The 22,500-nt window shown below is 42.9% G+C and overlaps 4 protein-coding genes across 5 annotated transcripts in view; 1 reads left to right on the top strand and 3 right to left on the bottom strand.

Annotated features, from left to right (window-relative positions):
- polr2c (RNA polymerase II subunit C) overlaps positions 1-26 on the bottom strand; it is a 5,684-nt gene extending 5,658 nt beyond the window's left edge. The window contains exon 1 of the mRNA XM_077515518.1: positions 1-26. This exon is cut by the window's left edge and continues 201 nt beyond it. The gene's annotated coding sequence lies outside the window, so the exon portion shown is untranslated.
- A 604-nt stretch (positions 27-630) lies between these two features.
- Positions 631-6,323, bottom strand: coq9 (coenzyme Q9 homolog (S. cerevisiae)). 2 transcript variants are annotated; one of them, XM_077515516.1, is made up of 10 exons: positions 6,206-6,323; positions 5,419-5,611; positions 5,092-5,227; positions 3,716-3,763; positions 2,573-2,715; positions 2,393-2,474; positions 2,208-2,312; positions 1,814-1,969; positions 1,163-1,216; positions 631-990 (listed from the first exon to the last, which is right to left on the bottom strand). In XM_077515516.1, exons 1-10 carry the CDS (start codon positions 6,261-6,263, stop codon positions 955-957), a joined length of 1,011 nt encoding a protein of 336 aa, XP_077371642.1. In that variant the 5' UTR covers positions 6,264-6,323; the 3' UTR covers positions 631-954. The 2 variants fall into 2 exon arrangements, with proteins under 2 accessions (XP_077371642.1, XP_077371643.1); XM_077515517.1 differs by lacking the exon at positions 3,716-3,763.
- Positions 6,324-8,287: 1,964 nt separating this feature from the next.
- Positions 8,288-21,185, top strand: ciapin1 (cytokine induced apoptosis inhibitor 1). Its single transcript, XM_077515515.1, has 9 exons — positions 8,288-8,456; positions 13,421-13,582; positions 13,673-13,816; positions 13,937-14,016; positions 15,019-15,187; positions 15,400-15,473; positions 17,082-17,200; positions 20,097-20,172; positions 20,386-21,185. Exons 2-9 carry the CDS (start codon positions 13,426-13,428, stop codon positions 20,494-20,496), a joined length of 930 nt encoding a protein of 309 aa, XP_077371641.1. The 5' UTR covers positions 8,288-8,456; positions 13,421-13,425; the 3' UTR covers positions 20,497-21,185.
- A 325-nt stretch (positions 21,186-21,510) lies between these two features.
- The window catches only part of prmt7 (protein arginine methyltransferase 7), a 13,670-nt gene continuing 12,680 nt past the window's right edge, over positions 21,511-22,500 (bottom strand). The window contains exons 16-18 of the mRNA XM_077515514.1: positions 22,302-22,462; positions 22,105-22,201; positions 21,511-22,026 (exon numbers count right to left, since the gene is read on the bottom strand). Of these exons, the coding sequence (XP_077371640.1) occupies positions 21,868-22,026; positions 22,105-22,201; positions 22,302-22,462 (417 nt within the window). The 3' untranslated portion in view covers positions 21,511-21,867. The remainder of the gene's footprint in view (positions 22,027-22,104; positions 22,202-22,301; positions 22,463-22,500) is intronic.

Genomic DNA, 22,500 nt, shown 5'->3' with positions numbered 1-22,500 from the left:
GCACCTATCGTTTTGCGAGCCACTACCGCCATCTACTGTGCTGGAGTGTGTGTAAACTATATGCACTGTTTATAAGGGTATTGCTGTACTTGGAGAGGGAGCAAAACAAAACATGAATGTATCGATCTATGTATCCATCTTTGCATCCATGCATGTAACGGGGTCAGTTAATCAGTTTTAAATACTTCGTATTAGATATTTTTCGTGCTGTAATCAATTATAATTACCCACATTGTTTGCCATGTGTGTAATACATGTGTGTAATACTCTTATCTAGAACTGTGGTGTGTCTGACCGTTCTTGCTCGATGACTGGCAAATATCTTTTGTCCTTCAATTAAGAAGCTCTTAACGGATATAAATGTTCATTTAGTTCTATTGTATTACCGCAACACAACAGTGCAAAAGTATTTCATTTAATTAGACTGTGTATAATGTCTGGCAATATTTCTCAACTTCGCACAGACATTGGACCCACATTACACAGTAACCTGGCCAACAACCTGATCAAATCCATGCAAAGGAGTTATGTTGCACTGTGTTGGCCAAATGGTTGCACACTAGATCCCGACTGATTTTTTGACCCATGCATGTGTCATCCTCGAACTCCCCAAAACAATAAAACTACACATTTCAGAGTGGTCTTTTATTGTGGGCAGCCTGAAGCACACATACAATAATCATACTGTCTAGTCATCGTCTTTATGTGCCACTGCAGTATTAAGAGGATATAATATCTGGGCAAAGAAGGGTTCACAAGATTTCCATATTTGTGAAGAATATTTGAATGGGGCTTTTCTGCACATCTTTGAAGCGGTCTTTGAGTTTAGCTCATACAAATGACCATCAGGAAATGTACAGACCCCAGGCCATGTCAAATAAATATAATCTTTGAATAGATCATTTCCATCTAATGTTAAAACAAGACGGTGGGGATCTGTTTTGTTGTTTTGCATCATCGTCTCTGGTTTATTCCGGTGAGATTCTTCAGCTGCAGGCACAAGAAAAACAAGAGCAATATTTATTGTTCGGTTAATCCACGTCATTATGCTTACTTTTAGTGACAAATCAAGTCTTAAAATTGATTTGAAAATTGACTGCTGGTGCTTTTTTTTTTTTTTTTTTTTAAATTATACAAATGGTAAACATCAGAGAAGACTTACAGTTAGAGCAGCTCCCATGAGTCCTTGCACCACTGCTTCGCCTGTTGACTGCACCTGAAGAACCAACACCAACAAACTAGTTACAATTTACAAGTGCATGAACAAGTGGCCAACTAATAACCTAAAAATAACCAATGTAATTGACATGTATATGGTTGAATAAAAACTAAGTTTTGAAAGCAATGTATAATTTCATTTCTTTTCATTGTGATTTCAATAATTGTGATGATTTTTTTTTTTTTTAAATAATCTCCTAGCCCCAATTGTTATAATCTTCATCATATTTGGTCTCTTTGGTGACATTCTTTGCAGTAGATTTAACATGACAAAAACATTGATCACTGACAAGCTGCTTGTAATTGTCAAATTTACAGAGATCCTCCATGTTCACAGGTTTCTGTATTCCATTGAGAAGTGATCTCATCCAAAAGAGACCCAATACTGCCATCTGCTGACCATAATTTGTTTTTTTCTTCTTTTTTTTCCTAATTACTTTCCCATCTTAATGACCAAACCAGAGCTCACCAAGACTTTTCTCCTTCAATCACTGCAGTTGTTCATTTAGCCGAAACAAAATGTATGTAACAAACTTCCAAAAGAAAAAAATCTCCTATTTGCATGTCTCTGTTGACGTCTGTGGCTGCACTATACCTGTTTGGCAGAAGAGGCCATGTTGACTACATCCTGTATGCGGTTGTCAAGGAAATTCCAAGTGTCCTGGAAGTCTGGGGAGGAATCCTGAAGCATCACGAGCTCAGTGGTGTTATAGATGCCAGTCAGTGCTGCTCTTTTACTGTACCAGTTCATCTATAGAAATGGAAAAGGGAGAACAACTGAAAACTGGTACACCGGCTCATAACAGGTGTGACTACTATTGGACTATTTTGGACGTTTGGAGATCATAATTTATGATTAAGAGCCAACTAACAGTTGGGTAAAGTGCTTTTCTTGTGGTAAATGGTGAAGACGTACAGTATATAAGAAGGGGGAAGCAAGGTAGAATGTACAGATAGAAAAGGGGGTGCATAAGATTAGACCCACTCACATCTGTGGATCTGTCTCCAGCATAGTACCAGATGTCATCCACCAGGGTGGCAAGGTGTGTCAGACTATTGGGGATGTTGTGAGGCAGGAGCAGAATGCTCATTGCCTGAGGACACGGCAGCAAAGTCAAGAATCTTAGACAGCACTTTGTATTTGTTCTGTGACACGTTATGATGCACACTTTACCTGTGGCCATGTTTCTATGTAGGGGATGTGCATCCTCAGTCTGGTCTCGACAGCATCTCTCAGAAAGTCAGCAGTCTTTGGCCTGCATGAAAGTCATCAAATAATTCCGGAACTTTAACTCTCAATTTTTACAATCATAGAGCATTATAGAAGAATGTGTGTGTAGTCGCATGCACCTACTCTGCTTGGCCCAACTGGACCTGCTTGTGTTGCTCAGCAAGTGTCTCTTTCAGTTGTGAATTGCACTGAGCGATGAAATGTAGGACCAGGTCTCCGGCTCCATTGTCGAACATACCAGTGGAAGCAGATGACAGGTCTAATGTCTAATACCAACACAGACATCGGCACAACCGGTCACGTTCTACATGAGCAGTGTTGAATCTTGACAAATCCTTTTAAGCCTGCTATAGACCCTTTGATGGCCTACGTCACGATGACGTCACAGTGTTTACTGGAGGCAAAAACAACCGCTGGAGGCAACGAAGTGCAGCTAGAAGTAAACAACGTTGGTAGTCTGTAGAAAATATCATCTTGCTGTGTTTTTGGTTGCCAGAACCACGGACAAACAAAAACTTTTGAATTCTATCGCATCCCAGCCTCTGCCAGTCAAGTCATCGCAAACGGCTGTGGTTAAACGCGATTAGGCGAAACGACTGGACTGTCTGAGACGATCATCAACAATGCTCGTGTTTGCAGCGCACAATTCATATCAGGTAAGATTAAACGATCAGATTCAGCCTGGACAATGATATGGGCTAGACTTAGTTGTGATTGAAATTACTTAAGTTAGTCATTATTTATGGGATTATTTTTACATGCACGGACTTGAAAAAGTCCGTGTTTACATGCTACATGCACGAATGCTAACCGCTAGCTAACCAAACGTTAGCTGTACGTTTCAGTTTTGTCGAGGCGAAAGCCCCCACAATGGTTCCGATAACTTCTTGTCAAATTTTTGGAGGAGAGGTACATGCCTCGTATATCCTCGTCTTCTGCCCGTCGTTGACTTGGCAGCACTTGCGACCGCACGACACAAAAGTCCTCGCTCAAGTTGTTATATTCTAAATTTTGAACATGTCCATTCAAGATGTAGTTGTAGAAATGTAAAGATTTATAGGCCTTCAGTTTATCTTTAGTATAAACGCTCAGTTTTTCTATAAGGTAGGTTTAAATGTCTGGCCATTGCACGGTGGGTAGTCCCGTTACTCCCGTTAAATCATCTATCCAGTGCGTGAGTGCGTAGGGGTCAGTAAATATCGGCCCATCAGTCAGAGTTAACTTCTTAAAGTAACATTCACGGTCGTGGGGAGTCAGTTTACTCACATATTCACTCAAATGGCCGTTTTCCACGTCCTTTCCGGCGTGAACTTTCTGTGAAAATATTAGGGGTGTGCCAAAAAAAATCGATTCATAAAAGAATCGAGATTCTCATGTATTAATCGAATCGATATTTAATATCCAAAAATCGATTTGATTTAAATTAGAAATGAAAAAGAAGGGGAAAAGGCAGTTTTAGCCCACATGCTGTTTTTGTGGAAAAAGCACTTAAAATACAAAAAAAAAAACTAAAAACAAAAAACAAAAAAAAAACAAAAAAAGATCATGACCATGTTGTGCATATCTGTAAATTGAAGCAGAAATCATTTGTCAATCAAATAATTTTGAATCGAAAATCGTTTGAATCGAGAATCGAAATTCGATTCTGAATCAAATCGTAGACCCAAAAATCGTAATTGAATCGAATCGTGAGACAGTCAAAGATTCCCAGCCCTAGAAAATATGCTGACCGGTGTTAGAACCACACGCCACTGAGGTGTTTTTGCCTCCAGCTAAGCCCCGCCCTTTAAATTGCATCACATTGTTTACAAACTTTGAAGGGGTCTATAGGGATGGGTACTGATCTCCGCTACTAAACTGGCTCTGGGGTTGAATTATTAAAAAGTGAAGGATAGTCTCCACCCTTAATGGTTCTGTTAACATTGTTGGAGCAGATTACTTAATATTTTCAAGGCTATTCAGTATATAAACATTAGTTTGCATCATCTACCTCTCTGATCTCATTTATGGCTAATGCCCTTTGTTTGTTTTTTTAAATAAATAAATAATAATAATAATAATAATAATGATGATAATAATAATAATAATAATAATAATAATAATAATAATAGGGCGGAACGGTGGTCGACTGGTTAGCACGTCCGCCTCCCAGTTCTGAGGACTCCGGTTCGAGTCCAGGCCCCGGCCTTCCTGGGTGGAGTTTGCATGTTCTCCCCGTGCCTGCGTGGGTCTTCTCCGGATACTCTGGTCTCCTCCCACATTCCAAAGACATGCTTGGCAGGTTAATTGGGCTCTCGGAATTGTCCCTAGGTGTGCTTGTGCGTGTGGATGGTTGTTTGTCACTGTGTGCCCTGCGATTGGCTGGCAACCAGACCAGGGTGTCCCCTGCCTACTGCCCAGAGCCAGCTGAGATAGGCACCAGCACCCCCCGCGACCCTTGTGAGGAATAAGCGGTCAAGAAAATGGATGGATGGATAATAATAATGATAATGATAATAATAACGATGATAATAATAATAAAATAAATATGTGTGTGTTCGATATAGTATGTATATATTATGGGCTACTGGAAGTTAAGATAAAAAAAAAAAAAAAGAAAGAAAGAAAGAAAAAAAAACTCCATAGTTGTGATTGCGTCTCACCTCTGCACCAGCCGCAATGGCCTCCATGGTCCAGCCATGCTGTGGGACAAATTCCAAAGCAGCATTTAGGATTTGAGCTTGAAGCTGTTCCTCTGTTTCATACTCCTCATCTTCCTCACCACCCTGATTCTGGTAACTTGCGCACAAACAGGGACAAAAAAAAAGAATCACCATGTCTCAGAAAAGTACAACCAGGAGCACAATTAGGAAATAATAATAATAACAATTTAAATGAATAAATAAACTATTTTAAGTTAAATGCACAGACATCCTGCAATGTGTTTCTACATGAACATTTGACATTACTAGTTGTTGCAGTAAACTGACCTAGTTCTTGGTCTGGTGGACTCATCTGCTCCTGGGTTAACTGCTGCGTCTCCTTGTGAAGTTGTTGCTGGGTCTTCACCAGTAGACTGCGTGTTTATGTTTGTTTTGGATTCATCCTGAAGCCTCAGAGCTGCACAGCGGAAGCCCCTTTTGAGACTGACGTGATGAGGTTTTGATGTTGGTGCCACCACAACTGCAGGGAGCAATGCTGTCAATTAACTACAAGGAATTTATTTCGAGGTGACCTGAGCACAATGTGACTGCCAATGTTATAACAGTTGCCAAAATTTACACCAAAATGACGCATTTGCACTTCTACAAATCTCAGACCACATGGAACATAGCTAGAACACTAACAAGTGCGTTTCAGTCTTAAATACTAAAACAACGGTATGATTTTAGATCAGCGCCTACATTAAACTGTCACTTTCAAGTACTGTACAGTTTGGTGGTTATAGGTTGACATACCTTGGCAGAGTTTGTGAAATTTGGGGGGTGAGGGTTTGTTTCTGAATAAAGAATCCCATTTAAAAAATGAAATACGTAAACATCTTTTGTTTGATCACTATGTTTTCTTTAAAGAAAGGTACACATCTTACAAATTCTATCGCCTCAAAAAGAAGCAGAACAACATTCACGTCTGTCCTTCACTATCAGCTAAAGTGACTCGGCCTAGTTAGCGAGCGTCAGATTTGGACTCCGCACCAAAATAACGCATGGCTATTTCATTAAATAATTCTTCAAAGTTCCGTTTTTATCATGCATAAGTTAACTCTAGCATAATTACCGCTGCACAGTCCTCGAAATGCCCTTCCTGCACGTACAGCTCTCAGCAGCGTCGCCATTTCTGTTTTTTTTTTTTTTTTTTTTTTTTTAACAAACGGTGCTGCGTCACTTTTGCGCGACTCAATTGTTCTTTTTATGTGTTTAACGACGGTTTGAAAACTATGTATATCACACTAACCCCACCCGATGATCGGTATTTTTTTATTTATTTTTTTTAATACAATGTTACATTCCTATTGTACTCTCATTTTGTTTTTACACTTTATTAATTGATTCTGCTTCATTTTGTATTTTTTTATTTCCTGTTGAAATGTTTATCCATAAAAGAATACATTTACATTTAATATTTCATTATATATATATATATATATATATATATATATATATATATATATATATATATATATATATATATATATATATATATATATATATATATATATATATATATATATATATATATATATATATTTGGGTCATCAAAATGTAGACAAGACTTTTATGGAATATTTTACAGTTGGTGCATTTGTTGAAGAGCTTTGGAGTTAGTGTTACTTTTGTATGACCGAGAATATCAAAGAAACCGTTCTTCATTTGTGGCATTGATCTCTAAAAATACACTTTTTATTATTATTATTATTATTATTATATTTTTTCATAGTAGCTAATTTTGTGTTTTGAAATACTGGTGTGATTTTGTTTGATTGATGGCCAATCTTATCTGGAACAGCCATCGAGGAATACGTCAATGTTGGCGTGCGAGTCTTGTATATTTTTCAAAATGAAGTTTTTTTACATTCTTCTTCTTCTTCTTCTTATTATTATTATTATTATTATTTGCTATGGCAAGTGAGGAGGGACATATTATTAAACAGCTACTTGGGGTGGGGGGGAGGGGGGGGGATACATGGGACCACATATCGTTAGGGCATCAAAAAAGAGGTTGGATTTTGCTTTCCTCTTTTTCTTTTTTCTTTTCTGCTGCAGACACCATTCAAACTGTGGCCCGTTCGAAGCCACATTCCAGCGCATCCGTCATATTGAATGTGCCGTGCGGCAATTAACTGTATTCGCTATTAAATCGGCAAATAATTAGTAAGATTTTGTTAGAACGGGATAATATAATCAAAGGTAGTGGCTCCTTATGAGTTGTAGCTTGATGAAATCTCCGATGAGAAAGTAAACGAGCAATAACAAGTGAACAAGACTTCTTTATAAATAGTTTCACTTTGCCTCATCCATGGCTGCAGTATCAACATAGGCCTACTCACATAAAAACAGGATTGTACCTTCATGCACAGTACCGTAAATCATTGAAAAGGGAGAACAACAGAAATTGAGAACTTGAAACGAAGAGCGGGTGGCTTGACTCTGTCAAAAAGAGGCAGCTAGCTTCACCACAATATAAAGACCACATAGTTGGCAATCAGAGTGAAAAAAACGCAATTAAGTGCAGGGAGACATTATAGCTAACGTCCAAAAGTATGGAGACAGTCAGGGCTGGACTGGCACAAAAAAAATCGCCCTGGCATTTTGACTGACTCTCGCCTAACATGTAGTTCTGCCACTGATATTTATTGATGATGTTTCACTTTGCTGTCTAAATTCGAAATGGATTAACAGGCTGGTCCATCTTAATTGTGGGCCAGTCTCCTGGGGTAAAATTGAGGAAAATAATAATTAAGAAGCACTGCATCGGACCCGAATGAGACCGGCCCACCGGGCATCTGCCCTGTATCCCAGTTGGCCAGTCCAGCCCTGGACAGTGCTACAAAGTACATACAGGACAACACAGGATGAAGACAACTACAGTATATCCAGAATGCGATTTGGGCACAGGGATTTAGGACATTGTTTTTAGTGGGAAAAACATGTTAACAATGGATACTGTAAGTGCAGCCCTCAAGCACTAGAGAGCAGAGAATCGAATCATGATGTCATGCGTTATGTTATGGCAGCAAGGCAACAACTAATTAATCAGCTGAAAGTTCGGCAAGTAACTTTGAATAGGCTACGAGAGACATTTTATTTTACAGTCATGTTTGGGAAGAATCGGGCTAAATAAGAGGCTGTGTGAAATAGTTGAGTTTCATTCCAGACGGTGTCAGTAATGCACCAAAAGTTGTTTGACAACTACCAAAAGGAAGAAGAAGAAGCAGGCAGTGTACCGGTTAGTGTTTACTCTAGCTCCAGGCTGGTTTCACTTCGTAGTTTGAAAGTGCAGGTTGGTCTGACATCATCAATAAACTAGGGTAAGTCACCACGTGTAACTTATCTGGTTGAATTAGTGTATTCAAATAACTGTATTGGCGTGTTAGAGAATTTTTAATGACATTTACAGTCATACACTGGCGACGGTCATTTTGTAAGTAATGTGGTTTGGCCTGTACGTGTCAAAACAAAGCTAATAATGTCGCGTCACGTTACATAAATATTATTTTCCGGCGACATGACGCAGTAGAAAAACATACATACTTGAATATGTAATGGTAGCACGGCAGTTATTAAGATTGAAGGGGTTCGGAGAGCTGCGTTTGTGAAACATTACGTAAATTCATGTTGTGTGTACCCGGACTACTGTTTTTAAGATTTAATCGGCTAAACTTGCCATAACAACACTAAATTGACGCTGTAGCGAGTAGTGACGGGAGTCGGAGGCGGAGTGTTGAAGTCCGGACTCCGGAGCCAAAGACTGGCGTTTTATTGACATCATCAACAACAACTCACTCTGCGCGAGGCTCACAGACCTACCAACATTTTGTTCTTTTATCCTTTCATCCTTTTATCCTTTCATCCCATCCAACTCCTCCTTCGTCCCAACGTTACGTGGGTGAATTATGTTCTCATCACCACACAAACCCCCCAGAATTCACCCATAATCAAACTCCGGATGACGGGGCGGCAAAACTGCCCGACCCCTGCGGGTAACGTACCCAGGAAGCGCGGGCGGGAGGGGCACAGCAGGAACATCACAACAGTCCCGCGCACCAACTGGCGGGGATACAGGAACAACTGGAAGGGACCCCGCACGGTCTCCCAGGTGCAGCCTAAGGGGGCGGCCCCGGCGGGGGGCGCGGGGCAAGTCCAAGGGTCCGGCCAGTTCCACATGAGCCAGCTTAAGCCTGTCAATAGAAACAGTTTCGGAACGGCCCCCAACATCCACGACCATAGTCTTGGCACCATGCTGCAGGACCCTAAATGGCCCGTCGTAGGGGGGACGCAAGGGACCACGGTGTGCATCGTGTCGGATGAAAACAAACTCGGCCAACTGCAAGTTGGGGGGCACCCGGGCCACAGGGGTGCCATGCCGCGACGTGGGCACGGGCTGGAACGCACCAGCAGTATCCACCGGCGGCCCAGGCCTGGGTGCGGGCCAAGGCGTCGAGGCGTCCGGAATGAAATCGCCTGGCACTCTTAGCACCTGTCCATAGACCAACTCGGCCGAAGAACACTGCAGGTCCTCCTTAGGTGCAGTACGAAGGCCCAGCATGATCCAGGGTAGCTTGTCGACCCAATTACCGTCAGAAAGTCCAGCGTGCAAAGCGGCTTTCATCGAACGATGGAACCGTTCGCACAGCCCGTTAGCCTGAGGGTGATAAGCGGAGGTGCGGTGTAGCTTGACCCCGAGGCCCTCAGCAACAGAGTTCCAAACCTCTGACGTAAACTGCGCACCCCTGTCGGACGAGAGGTCCGCCGGCGGTCCAAACCGAGCGACCCAGGTCCCGATAAACGCCCGGGCCACGTCACTGGTCGATTTGGAGGTGTGGGGAACGGCCTCTGGCCAGCGGGTCGTCCTGTCCATGATCGTCAGGAGGTAGGTGAAGCCTTGGGAAGGAGGAAGCGGACCTACGATGTCGACGTTGACATGGTCAAACTTCCTCGCAGGGACAACAAAATTCTCCAAAGGCGCCTTGGTGTGACGGTGGACCTTGGCTCGCTGACAAGCCAAGCATGAATCGACCCAGGCCCGTACATCTTTCTTCAACCCAGACCAGACGAACTTCTGAGCCACCAACCTCGCCGATGCCTTCCTGCCGGGGTGTGAGAGACCGTGCACCATGTCGAAGGCGGCCCTCTGCCAACCAGAGGGCACCAGCGGTCTAGGCCAGCCCATGGAGACGTCGCACCACAGCTCGACCCCGGAGTCATCGACCGCCACCCTTTCAAGTTGAAACCCGGTGTCGGAGCCCCGAAGCAACTGGGTGCCACGATCAGAAGCCTGGTCGGCCGCCATCCGGGAAAAGTCGAGGCCCAGCTGTACCGTGTTGACGGCTGCCCTGGACAGACAATCCGCGACCACGTTGTCCTTGCCAGCGATATGTCGGATGTCCGTGGTGTATTCAGATATGAACGACAGCTGGCGCTGTTGCCGCGCGGACCACGGCTCGGACAACTTCGAGATGGAGAAGGTGAGCGGCTTGTGATCGACAAAGATCGTGAACTCACGGCCCTCCAGGATGAAGCGGAAGTGGCGGATCGCAAGCCAGTCAGCATGGAGCTCCCTGTCGAACGTGCTGAAAAAGGCGAGTGGCTGCCACGCACCTTCGACGCGCTGCTCCAAAACGGCCCGACAGCAAAATCGGATGCGTCAGTAGTGAGGGCGATCGGAGCATCCAGGCGCGGGTGGGCCAACAAGGCCGCTTGGGACAGCGCGGCTTTCGTCTCTTCAAAAGCCTTGACTCTCACATCCGTCCAGTCGACCGCACGGTTAGGAGCCACACCCTTAAGTGTGTCGTAAAGCGGGTGCATCACATGGGCAGCATGGCGGATGAACCTGTGGTAAAAAGTCACCATCCCGAGGAACTCGCGGAGACCCTGGGGCGTCCGGGGTCGAGGAAAAGCGGCAACAGCTTCCACTTTTGCCGGGAGCGGGGTGGCGCCGTCATCGTTGATGAGGTGGCCGAGGAATTGGATGGAGGGCACACCAAAGACACATTTAGCTCGGTTAATAATCAGTCCAGCCTGGCTGAGCTTGGAGAAAAGCTGCCGGAGGTGTGAAAGGTGTTCTCCGATGGAGGAGCTGGCCACCAGGATGTCATCCAAGTACACGAAGAGGAACGGCATGTCCCGGAGAACAGAGTCCATGAGACGCTAAAAAGACTGGGCCGCGTTTTTAAGGCCGACTGGCATCCTGAGAAACTCGAACAGTCCGAAAGGTGTTATCACAGCAGTCTTAGGCACATCGGCGTGGTGTACCGGAACTTGGTGATAGCCCCGTACCAAGTCCACCTTGGAAAACACCTTCGCACCTGCCAGGTGGGCAGAGAAGTCCTGTATGTGCGGGACCGGATAGCGATCGTGCGTCGTGGCATCATTGAGGCAGCGATAGTCGCCACCCGCCGTCCGACTTCGGAACCATGTGGAGAGGCGAGGCCCACGGGCTGTTCGAACGACGAATTATGCCAAGGCGTTCCATGTTAGCGAATTCGGACTTAGCTGTGGCCAATCTATCAGGGTTGAGGCGTCGGGCCTTAGCGTGAACCGGCGGGCCCACGGTCTCGATGTGGTGCTCGACCCCATGCTTGGTAGAAGTGGCTGCAAATCTAGGCGTGGTCAGGCTGGGGAATTCTCCAAGAAGCCGCGTGAACACGTCGTCATCTGAGAGCGGGCTGGCAAGGCCCTCAAACGTCTCCACATCACACCCACAAGCAACCGTGGAAAACGTCAAAGCGTCCAACAGGCAGCCATTTTTAACATCCACCAGTAGACTGTGGGCACACAAAAATTCCGCGCCAAGAAGGGGAAAAGAAATGTCCGCAGTGACAAAGTCCCAAGTGAATCGGCGCTCCCCAAACCATACATCCACTGTCTTAGTGCCGTAGGTCCGGATAGGTGCATCGTTGGCCGCTGACAGGTGCGGGCCGTGAGTGCCCCCGGCAGCATCTTCAGCCGAGGCAGGCAACACGCTTCTGCGGGCGCCGGAGTCACAAAGGAATTTGAGTCTGGAGAGGGTGTCCATGATAAACAGCAGCCGGCACTGTGCGCCCCCACTCACAGCTGCAACTGAGTGGAGGCGTTGCTGTTTTTCGACGCAACAAAGGAGCAAGGGGCGCGGCACCTCTTCGCCTTGGTTCCAAAACGTGCGTGAAAATAGCATAAGCCAGGGGCTGATCGGCCATCCACGGCAGTGCGTGCCTTATGAGGTGCCGTTGCGGCCGCCGGGACTGGGAAGGCGCGCGCAGAAGCCAAGACCTCGTGGTTGTAACGCTGGGTGGCCAGGAAAAAACGGTCAGCTTCCTCCGCCAGAGCACGTGGCTCGGAGATGGTAGTGTTCGCTAGCGCTGTCTGGACATGAGGAGGCATGTGGCGCAGAAACAGTTCAATAAACAAAAAGTTTGGCTCCTCCGCGCCAAGCAGGTTCAGCATTTTTTCCATTAGCTCGGACGGCTTACTGTCCCCCAGGCCCTGGATGGCGAAAAGGCGGCGAGCCCTTTCCGGCCGTGACAGCTCGAAGGTCTTAAGGAGGTACGCTTTGAGCCCCGCGTACCTATCCCGTGCTGGGAGAGAGGTGATAAAACTCACGGCTCTGGCCGCCGTGGAGCTCCCGAGCGCGGACACAACGTGGTAGTAGCGCCTGGAAACGTCCGTAATTCCCCGGATGGCAAACTGAGCTTCAGCTTGTACAAACCACGTCGCCGCGGCCGACTCTCAAAACTCCGGTAACTTGAGACCAAGTCATGTCGCTCAATTCGATCAAATTCTCAGCCTCGGAAACTTCAACGAGGCGGATGTCGGATGTCACCAATGTAGCGAGTAGTGACGGGAGTCTGAGTCGGAGGCGGAGTGTTGAAGTCCGGAGCCAAAGACTGGCGTTTTATTGACATCATCAACAACAACTCACTCTGCGTGAGGCTCACAGACCTACCAACATTTTGTTCTTTTATCCTTTCATCCTTTCATCCCATCCAACTCCTCCTTCGTCCCAACGTTCCGTGGGTGAATTATGTTCTCATCACCACAACGCTTTGATTATGAATGGCTTTGCTCGGTATCACCACCTATCCAGAATTAAGTTGTTGAAAATTAGTTCACCAGTGATTGGACATTGTGATTCATTTATATGGTCGTTTTTCTTTTTCGTACGTTGCTAAATCATTGGTGACAATAATTGTGACAAATCTTTAACGTGCCACTTTAAATGGTTGATGGAATTAATTTTATAGTTCTGGACTTAAAAGTGATTTTTACACTAATGCATGATTGCACTTCTTCCAAGTTCTCATGGCGGACCTTGGTGTGAAAATTGGGGATAGGGTGCTGTTGGTTTGGGCTCAGCCGTCATCACCTACCACCTTAAAACAGTTTGCAGAAGATCTTAGTGCCCTTGTTGGTGCTAATGGCAGAGTCTCAGTGGAAAATATGGAAATGCTATTGCGGTGTGAGTATAACCTGCGGTATGATGACTCTGCTTTTGTCTTGATTGTCAAGATGTCACTAACAAGTTGAAAATGTTTGTACTTCCCCCTAGCCTCGTATGCTGAATCCTCATTCGACTGGGTTCTCTCTTGCCTTCTGGCAGACAGCTTTTCAATCCACAGTTCAGAGATGCTGGCAGAGATGGCCAGAGTACTCAAACCTGGTGGGAAGGTAGTTCTGGATGAACCTGTTACAGGTCAGATGTATTTCTCAGAGAGAGGGAAAAAAAGGACTGTTTAATGCACAAGATCAGTTTGACATCCACAATGTATTTATTCTCTCTCTCTCTCTCTCTCTCTCTCTCTTTTTTCTTCAGGGGTTGATGCGCAGAGTGTGAGGACAACTAAGATGCTAATGTCTGCTCTGAAGTTGTCAGGCTTGATGTCTGTGACAGAGGTGGGTAAAGTTGGATGGATGGAGATTACAGTAACGAACCAATATGATGTGGTACCTTGACGTTAGAACAGACCAAAAGTTATATACATTTAAAACAATGTATACACAATGTTGTAGATTGTTTTTATTTTTTTTTTATTTGATGCCGTTTGAAAATAACTTTCTCTCATTTGGTTGTCTGCTTGTTACTTTTTAGTAGGGGTGTTAAAAAAAAATCGATTCGGCGATATATCGCGATACTACATCGCGCGATTCTCGAATCGATTCAATAAAAAAAATCTATTATTTTTTATTTATTTATTTATTTGTTTTTTTTTTTTTGTTTTTAAGAGCTCAGAATTGTTCATTCGGTAGTCTTACCGATTCAACGTCTTATCATTGCCTTTTTTTTTTTTTTGTGTGTGTGTGTGTGAATCGATTTTTAAACTTCCATTTTTAATGGAAAAATATTCAACAAAACGTCTGACTTCGGGTTAGGATTCACACCTTGAGCATGGAAGAATGTTATATGAACGGAACATTAAGCCTTAATATTTTATTTTAATGCTGTTCAAACATGAAACAGATTACAACCTCTATAAGACTGAAATTTCAGATAAATAAATAATACATTTTCATATAAATCTTACACTCTACAAGCTTACTGATTAGTATTTTCTAAATTTGAATGAAAAAAAATCGCAACAATCGACTTATAAATTCGTATCGGGATTAATCGGTATCGAATCGAATCGTGACCTGTGAATCGTGATACGAATCAAATCGTCAGGTACTAGGCAATTCACACCCCTACTTTTTAGAATATTGGGTATTATTGTTTGCTGCTCTTTTTTTTTATTATTATTATTCAGCAGTGTAAAAAAATATGGAAATACAGGGCACACAATACAATTTTTTGTTTTATTAGACTAAATTACAATACTTGGGAGGTGTCATTTGAAATTCAACTTTGCATAATAAGTGGAACAATTGCTGTTGTTTGAATGTCGTTTTTCCATTTAGGTTAGTAACACACAATTGAGTTCAGAGGCTTTGAACACTGTCCAGACAGCAACAGGTTACCATGGAAATACGCTGTCAAGAGTACGCTTATCTGCAGCCAAACCAAATTTTGAGGTTGGATCATCCACTTCAATCAAGTTGTCATTTGGAAAGGCTGCACCTCAGCCAGGTATTGTTTAAAAAAATAAAAATAAAAATTCTGTTGATCTCGCTCCTTATAAAATATTGGACCAATGTGGTCAGTACCTAGAGGATAGCACAAGTTGCTGACGGATTGTGTTCACTTTGATTTAATTTTAGCTACGTCAAGAAGCTTGAGCGAATGTGAGTTCCTGGTAAAATGTATGTAAGGCTAATCATTTCCAATATGTGTCTCAACAGAGAAATTAGCTCTGGATCCAAACACAGTCAAAATGTGGACACTATCAGCCAACGACATGAACGATGATGATGTGGTAAGCTAGTTCGCTTACTCCAAATCTTCTAACAGTTACATGATGCACACGTTTAAAATGTGGATATATTGATATCGTATCGCTACACCTTTTCATTTCCCAATATCGATTAGTGATGTGCTTCTCGGGTCGAATCCCTGAAGCGTGTGCCGAGTAATGCAGATGAGTGGTTCATGAACGGCGTGTCAATGCGTGTGTTGATGACGTACGTGGTGACGTTTGAAGCCCCACGAAGCAGGTGTACCACGTGACTGATTCAGGAAATGATTCGCTAGGTTTGAGTGTAGTTCGAAATAAAAGCGGCAAAGAAACGCTATGGATTCCCCTTCACTTTTTGTGTTTTCGGGTCCCTTATTGCGCTACTTTTTTTGCTTTTGGCATTCGATTTGACGAGCTTCTTTTTGCGATGGAACCAGCAAGAAAGAGATTTTCCCTTGTTTAGGAGCACTTTGAGCAGATCTCACCTCAGAAGGTAATGCACTGCAATTACGGTACTATTTTAACAGATTCCAATAATAAAATAAAATAAAATGTGACAACACATAAAATTCACATTTTTCTGTTCACAGTTGAAAGTCCCCTTCAGTACTGGGAATCACAGAAATATACGCGTCCAATTCTATACAAACTTGCTATCTCATATCGATGCACCCCTGCTTCATCAGTACCATGTGAAAGAGTTTTTTTCCAAAGCAGGTGAAATTCTCTGCAAAAAAAAGAAACCGCCTGAGTCCAAAAACTTCGGAAAAAATAGTTTTTAAATAAAAATGAATAAGCACTTTATTTTACCTCCTTATTTCACATTTTCACTTGTTGCATAAGCACAAACATAGACAAAGTAACACAGAACAATTCATGTTAAAACACTCTTCAAATATATATTCTTTTGTATTTCGAGCATGATTTACACCCCACCATTTTATTGCATGCACCAAGCATGTTATACATTTTCTGTCCACATGATGGCGTAGTCGAGGAAATGAATCATCTTGAAGCCCCTACGTGTGTGTGAAGCATTTCACTGCAGGGCTTCACTGCTTTACGGGGCTTCATTTTGCCATCACTAATATCGATACATAAAACCACGTATTGATACATCGATTTTTTTTTCGATGCGAATCGAATCGGGCCCTTGGAATCAAATCGAATCGATTCTGGAAATCTGAATTGATACCCAGCCCTATCACTGAAGTAAGAGTATCATCCTCAAAGACTGCCAGAGTGTCTTGTCCCTCGGAATCTGTGTGTTTTGAGGACTGTCTTGCGGATGTCACGGGCTCTTATACGCAACCCATCCAGCATCATTACCATCACCTTAAGGATGTGACTTGAGCCCTCTCCTTTTCACCCTGCTGCGTCAAGTTTGTGGATGACACAACTGTGTTGCGTCTCAGCAACAACAACAGAGATTAGATGGATGATGTGTGCAAAATAATTTTGTCACCACCCCATTATTCGTACTTGGGACTAAGGTTGTTGACTTGCTTGATATACGGACTTGGTTGATTGTTACCACAGTAGCTTGGGATTTGCTTAAAACTTGAAGGTTAAGCCTTGAGACATGCACACACGTGACTTACTCAAATCTCCTCTGCCCTGTTCTATCAGGACCTGGTGGATTCGGATGCCCTGCTTGATGAAGACGATTTGAAGAAGCCAGACCCGTTGTCTCTTAAAGCCCCCAGCTGTGGTGCAGGAGCCAAGAAGAAGAAAGCCTGCAAGAACTGGTAAGTCTTGAAGTTATTTAATTGCAGGCGTCCCCAACAAGCAAGCACAAGATGGCATCATTTTCATTTGGTTAGCTTTGTTGCTATGCTTACATAGTAGCCAAACATTTCACTCTGTAGGCATGACGAATCGATATACATTTGCGCAAAAGTTTGAGCGTTGTTGATTTTGATTGGTCGTGCCTGGCGACTCTGGCGAGAGATGTATTCTTTTGCCGATGACAGCATGTTCAGCCATCATGCGAGTTGTCAAAAGCTGATAGAGATCTATAGCTCACGCACAAATCTCTCATTTAGTACACCAACACTGACCGTAACGCAAGGTCAGTGTCCTCGTGATTGACAATCATGACAGCGAGATTGAAACGGTCAGAAGTGTGGTTCTGTTTCTGAACCTTGTACATTGCCACAAGTGCAAGCAATCATTAACCCATTATGGCCTAAAGCACCTAGCACAACATGCCTCTAAAACCAAAGTCACCCCCGAAAACCAGAAATTTACCTGGAAATTCAACAAAATATAAAATAATTGATATCTCGGCTCCTGAAGCAGACAGAAACATAATTCTAAAAATATTTTAGAGGTGTTCACACAAACCTAAGTTTATTATAAACCTTCAATATATATTTTTTTTTAAAAAGCAACAAACAACTGTCACATATGTGGGTATACAACTCCATATATTAGGGATGCTCCGATCAGGGTTTTATGCTGCCGATACGATCATCAATGAGTAAGATCGGCCGATACCGATTACATTTATCATCTGTAATTTTTTTTCCCCAAATGTATTCATGATGAGTGCCATTGACTATATTGAAATAATCAGCAGTCCAAACAGGACATCCATATATTGTTTGTAAAAGGTAATGGGATGATAGGCCTTCTTTAAGGAGACGTTCAATTTAACAGTACACTCTGGTGGAGCTCAAGCAGAGCGAGTGTGTGTGAAATATTTGTGTCCTGGCAGCATCTAGCTTGGCTCCAAAGGAGCGAGCAAACGACAGAATCCAATGTCTTCCACCACTGAGAACGGTTGGTCATCAAGTCCAATAAATAAAATTATTTTCTGGGTCTTGCTTTTTGGCTGTCACGCTAATAGGAGTTCGTGTTGGTCAGCGTGGGCTTGCAAGTTGCCGTTTTGGTGTTACCGCTGCGTCCGCCTTAACTTTATTTAACGTTTTGAGCATCGTAAATTCGCCATACTCCTCCAAATGTTTGCTCTTCAAATGCCATATTAATGTTGTTGAAACTTTTAACCATGCTCCTCCCAGTGAGGTACCTTTTTGCGGCATACATCACAGGTGGCAAACTTTACATCGCTCTAGTCTCGAGAATAGCAAAGAATCTCCACAGCGCTGACATGTTTTGTTATCTCTGTGGTGCAGCGTGTGGCGCCCGCCTGCGCAGTGTCAAGCGAGAGGGGTTTGGATGAGGAAGTTGACGCCATCCTGTGCCCTCAAGTTGGTCTCTCAGGCAGGCTGCGAAGCATGAACTGCGGGTGATTGGCTTTTTGATCGGGAATAAAAGGCTTTGATCAAATATTCCAATCACGTACTTTTTCACGAATATCGGCCGATTGTAATCCGTGGCCGATCGATCGGAGCATCCTTAAAGGGGCTGTCTGCCGGATTCACTCAGGAAAATGCACTTTTTAAATACAGGATGTACACACTTTAACTTTCTCTCAGTCTACACATCTGTGTTTTTGTTCATCTTTTGTGGTCATTTCGTCCTAAACCCCCACCTCCCCAGCCTGTATTTTGCCATTTTGTGTTTGTTTTGTAAACAGCGGGACGTTTCAGTGGAAAGACAGTATTTACAACCCTCCAGCCAGAGGGGGCGGAGGGGGTTGGCGGCGTGTCGCAAACTGCGTTCGCCCGGCCCATTTGCGACACACCACCCCCCCGTTTACAAAACAAACACAAAATGGCAAAATACAGGCTGGGGAGGTGGGGGTTTAGGACGAAATTACCACAAAAGGTTAACAAAAACACAGATGTGTAGAATGAGAGAAAGTTAAAGTGTGTACATCCTGTATTTAAAAAGTGCATTTTCCTGAGTGAATCCGGCAGACAGCCCCTTTAATATTTACCTTCAACACTGGAGCGCAGTTGTAATAACCTTGGGGGATCAAGTGGTCGTTATTTGTCGTCCATTTTGTTACAAAGCTGCAAAATTTTCAACATCCTCATTGTCTACCAACATATTTCTTAACAGTATGTCACTGTTGATTTGTTATACACAGATACAAATTCCTCCGTTGCCATCGTCAATCGCGTCATTTATTTCTTAACTCCCAAAGTTAAAATAAGTCGTCTGCAGAATGTTGCTTAATGCAATGGATTAATAGTAGTGTTTCTTCTTAGCAGAAATACTTGAGTATGTTGCTTTAAACTACTCTGACAAGTATCATTTGTCCCACAAATTACTTGAGTCATTGTAAACGTTATTGGAACTTTGAATTTGAGGACCCCTGTTCCGTATACTAGCATGTCTGACATTTTTCAAAAAAATTAAATATCCTCAAAAGTTGAATAAGTTCCATAATTACATTCAAAGTAAAACTTTCAAAGATTATATTCAGGGCCCACAATTAAGTATTTTTATTTGTTTATTTTTACAATATTTGGGGCCCTAGCTCATGAAACCCACAAAAACAGGATTTCAAAAAATTATTAAAAATAAATACTGTGAAGAAAGCGCCATGTCTGAGTGTGTTTTTTTTTTTTTTTTTGGTATTTTCAAAATGAGTCACTCTTCAATACTTGGTTGGGAATACCTTTGCCTTAATCCCTGCCTTGATGCGCCGTTTGCTAATTTTTTGAAAGGGCTCTGTATTCTTGTGCTCTCCCAGTTGTCTCTGATCTCATGCTTGTGTGTGTGTGTGTGCAGCACATGCGGCCTCGCTGAGGAGCTGGAGGAGAAAGGACAACAGAAAACAAATCTTCCAAAGTCTGCATGTGGAAGTGTGAGTGTATTCTGATTGTTTGGATTTCACACTGCTATGGGTCTCTTTTCAATTGACTTTGCACCACAACAAATGAAAAGAGTTGGGCATGGCCCATTCCATTTAATTAGATGAACTCACTAGTGGATGCGTAATGTTGATGTAATTCAAGGTACTAAAACCTTGTTATTGTATGCCATTAGTCTGATGATGTCTGTCATGCCTCTCTCTCAGTGTTACCTTGGTGATGCATTTCGATGTGCCAGCTGTCCATACATGGGGATGCCCGCATTCAAGCCAGGGGAGAAGATTGTGTTGGCGAACAGCACATTGACAGACGCTTGAAACTCTGAAAGCCTCAACACGCATCCAACTCAGCGCTTCCGTATCATTCCAGTTATTCACAACACCGCAGAGCCGATAACCAATTGGTCCTCTTTCAAATAATTTCCTCAAGGCTCTCAACAGATTGTGTGGAAGCGTATTGTGGCCACACCGGGGGGACGGGGAATCAATATCATGGTGTAATGTGAAAGACGTTATGACTAGTTTGGCTGAACAAAACCACGCCGTTCCTTGTTACTGGCAGAGGAGCCCTAATTAGTATGGATATCTTTATATCTTCAGCTCAAGTCTATTAAATATTTGGCTTTGTTGTTTTTCCTCTCACAGTCTAATAGAAGAACATTGTTAGTTACATCGCTAGTGTCTTTTTTTTGTTTTATTTTGACCGAAATTCAAACATACCATACTGTGTGACATTGAATTATTATCATTATTATTATTTTCCTCCAGGTGTGGCAGTAATACACTCCCATAAGATTGGATGCTCTCATATAACACTGAACAGGTCAAAATGAAAAAAGGATCTGGTTTTGCTTTTTTATTTGTGCAAATTGTTGAGTTGTGTGGAGGAGCTATAAATGCCAAAAGTGAAAATGTTTTTCAAGTAGAAAATATTCCGAGGTCTACAAACATGCAGCATTGACCACTTCTGACATTTTAGTTAGCATTAAATAAAAAAATCAAAGGTACTTTAGCAGCCTATTTCTTTTAGTTTTCTAGAACCTTGTGGGATGAATGAAATCCATTTTGTGGACAGAAGTCTAATACACATTATGAGGCTTTGCGCAAAGAAACTATGCAGGGCCAGGAGTGTGACTCCTTTCTTTCTGGACTCAAGAAAATGATTACACCACTCTCTTCCTTACACATTAGCCATTAAAACGCATTTGCTCCCAATAACGCTATCTGGGGAAAAAAAAAAGAAGCTAAAATTACTTTCAATTTTAAATACATTTGTGAAAACTGATGAAACTTAGCTCTCTTCTAATGCTAATTTCTGCCTAACGGAAACAGATAGAAACAAACTTTTTTTTTTTCCTGATGAAAGAAGAGACTTTAATCTTTCTTTTGATAGGTTCCATGCTTTAATAGCAATTGAACACAATATTCTGTGTGCCTTGCAAAAATCAATCAAAATCCAGTAAAACACCCGGGAGCGTACGGGATTGCTTCTGTGAAAATGGCTGGGAGTGAATGAGTTTAAAAAAAAATGTTTTGTTAAATCTTGTACAGCAGACAGATTCTCAGAACCAAATCCTGCTTAGTTTTGTTCCATCAACAATTTCTACACATTGAGTGTCAGTATAAAGGTTACTTCAATATTTCCCACCTAAGGTGAAACAAGAAATTGTAAAATGCTTGAAATTCATCTCAAAGAGACTTGTTATGGAAGTCCATCTTGATGTCTCCCGAACTGGGTTCAAAGATGAAGTTGTAAACCACAGCAGCTCCGCCATTGCCGGAGTTCTCCCATCCCGACCGGAAGAAATATACTCCCTGTTTACTGTGACGACTCCACTCACAGTGGCCCTGCAACAGGTGGCGCGTAACAGTCACAGATCCCTACACCATATGTATTGAACACAAAGAAGAAAACCTGCAACATACCTGCTCACTGATTGGTTCAGTTAAGCCCTCACTCACTGAGATGTCCGGAGTCAGCTGGTACTCCAACCACATTGCTACACCATGGCAGTGGCCACTCCTGGAAAAAGAAAACTTCCAGTTATCACTGCATACACGGTCAGGCAGGATTTTAAAAAACAAATAAAAAATAAATAAAATAAAAAATGTATTATGCATACCTTATAAATGGTATAGAACCTTGACTGGTGATAGGCTGTTGAGGGACACAGCGTGTGAAGTCAAAGGTCATGACAGCTGCAGACTGAGTCAAAGCACGACATGGATACTCCCACAGAGGGTGGGGCTCTGCCTCACGAGACTCACGGAAATCCAGAGATTTCTGCAAAGACGAGCATTTTCTTTTTTCTTTTTTTTTTA

This window comes from Festucalex cinctus, chromosome 3 (assembly GCF_051991245.1).
Source record: "Festucalex cinctus isolate MCC-2025b chromosome 3, RoL_Fcin_1.0, whole genome shotgun sequence".
In the NCBI taxonomy this organism is placed as follows: Eukaryota; Metazoa; Chordata; class Actinopteri; order Syngnathiformes; family Syngnathidae; genus Festucalex; species Festucalex cinctus.
Note: the sequence above shows the minus strand (reverse complement) of the source record. Positions and strands in the feature narration are given on the sequence as shown.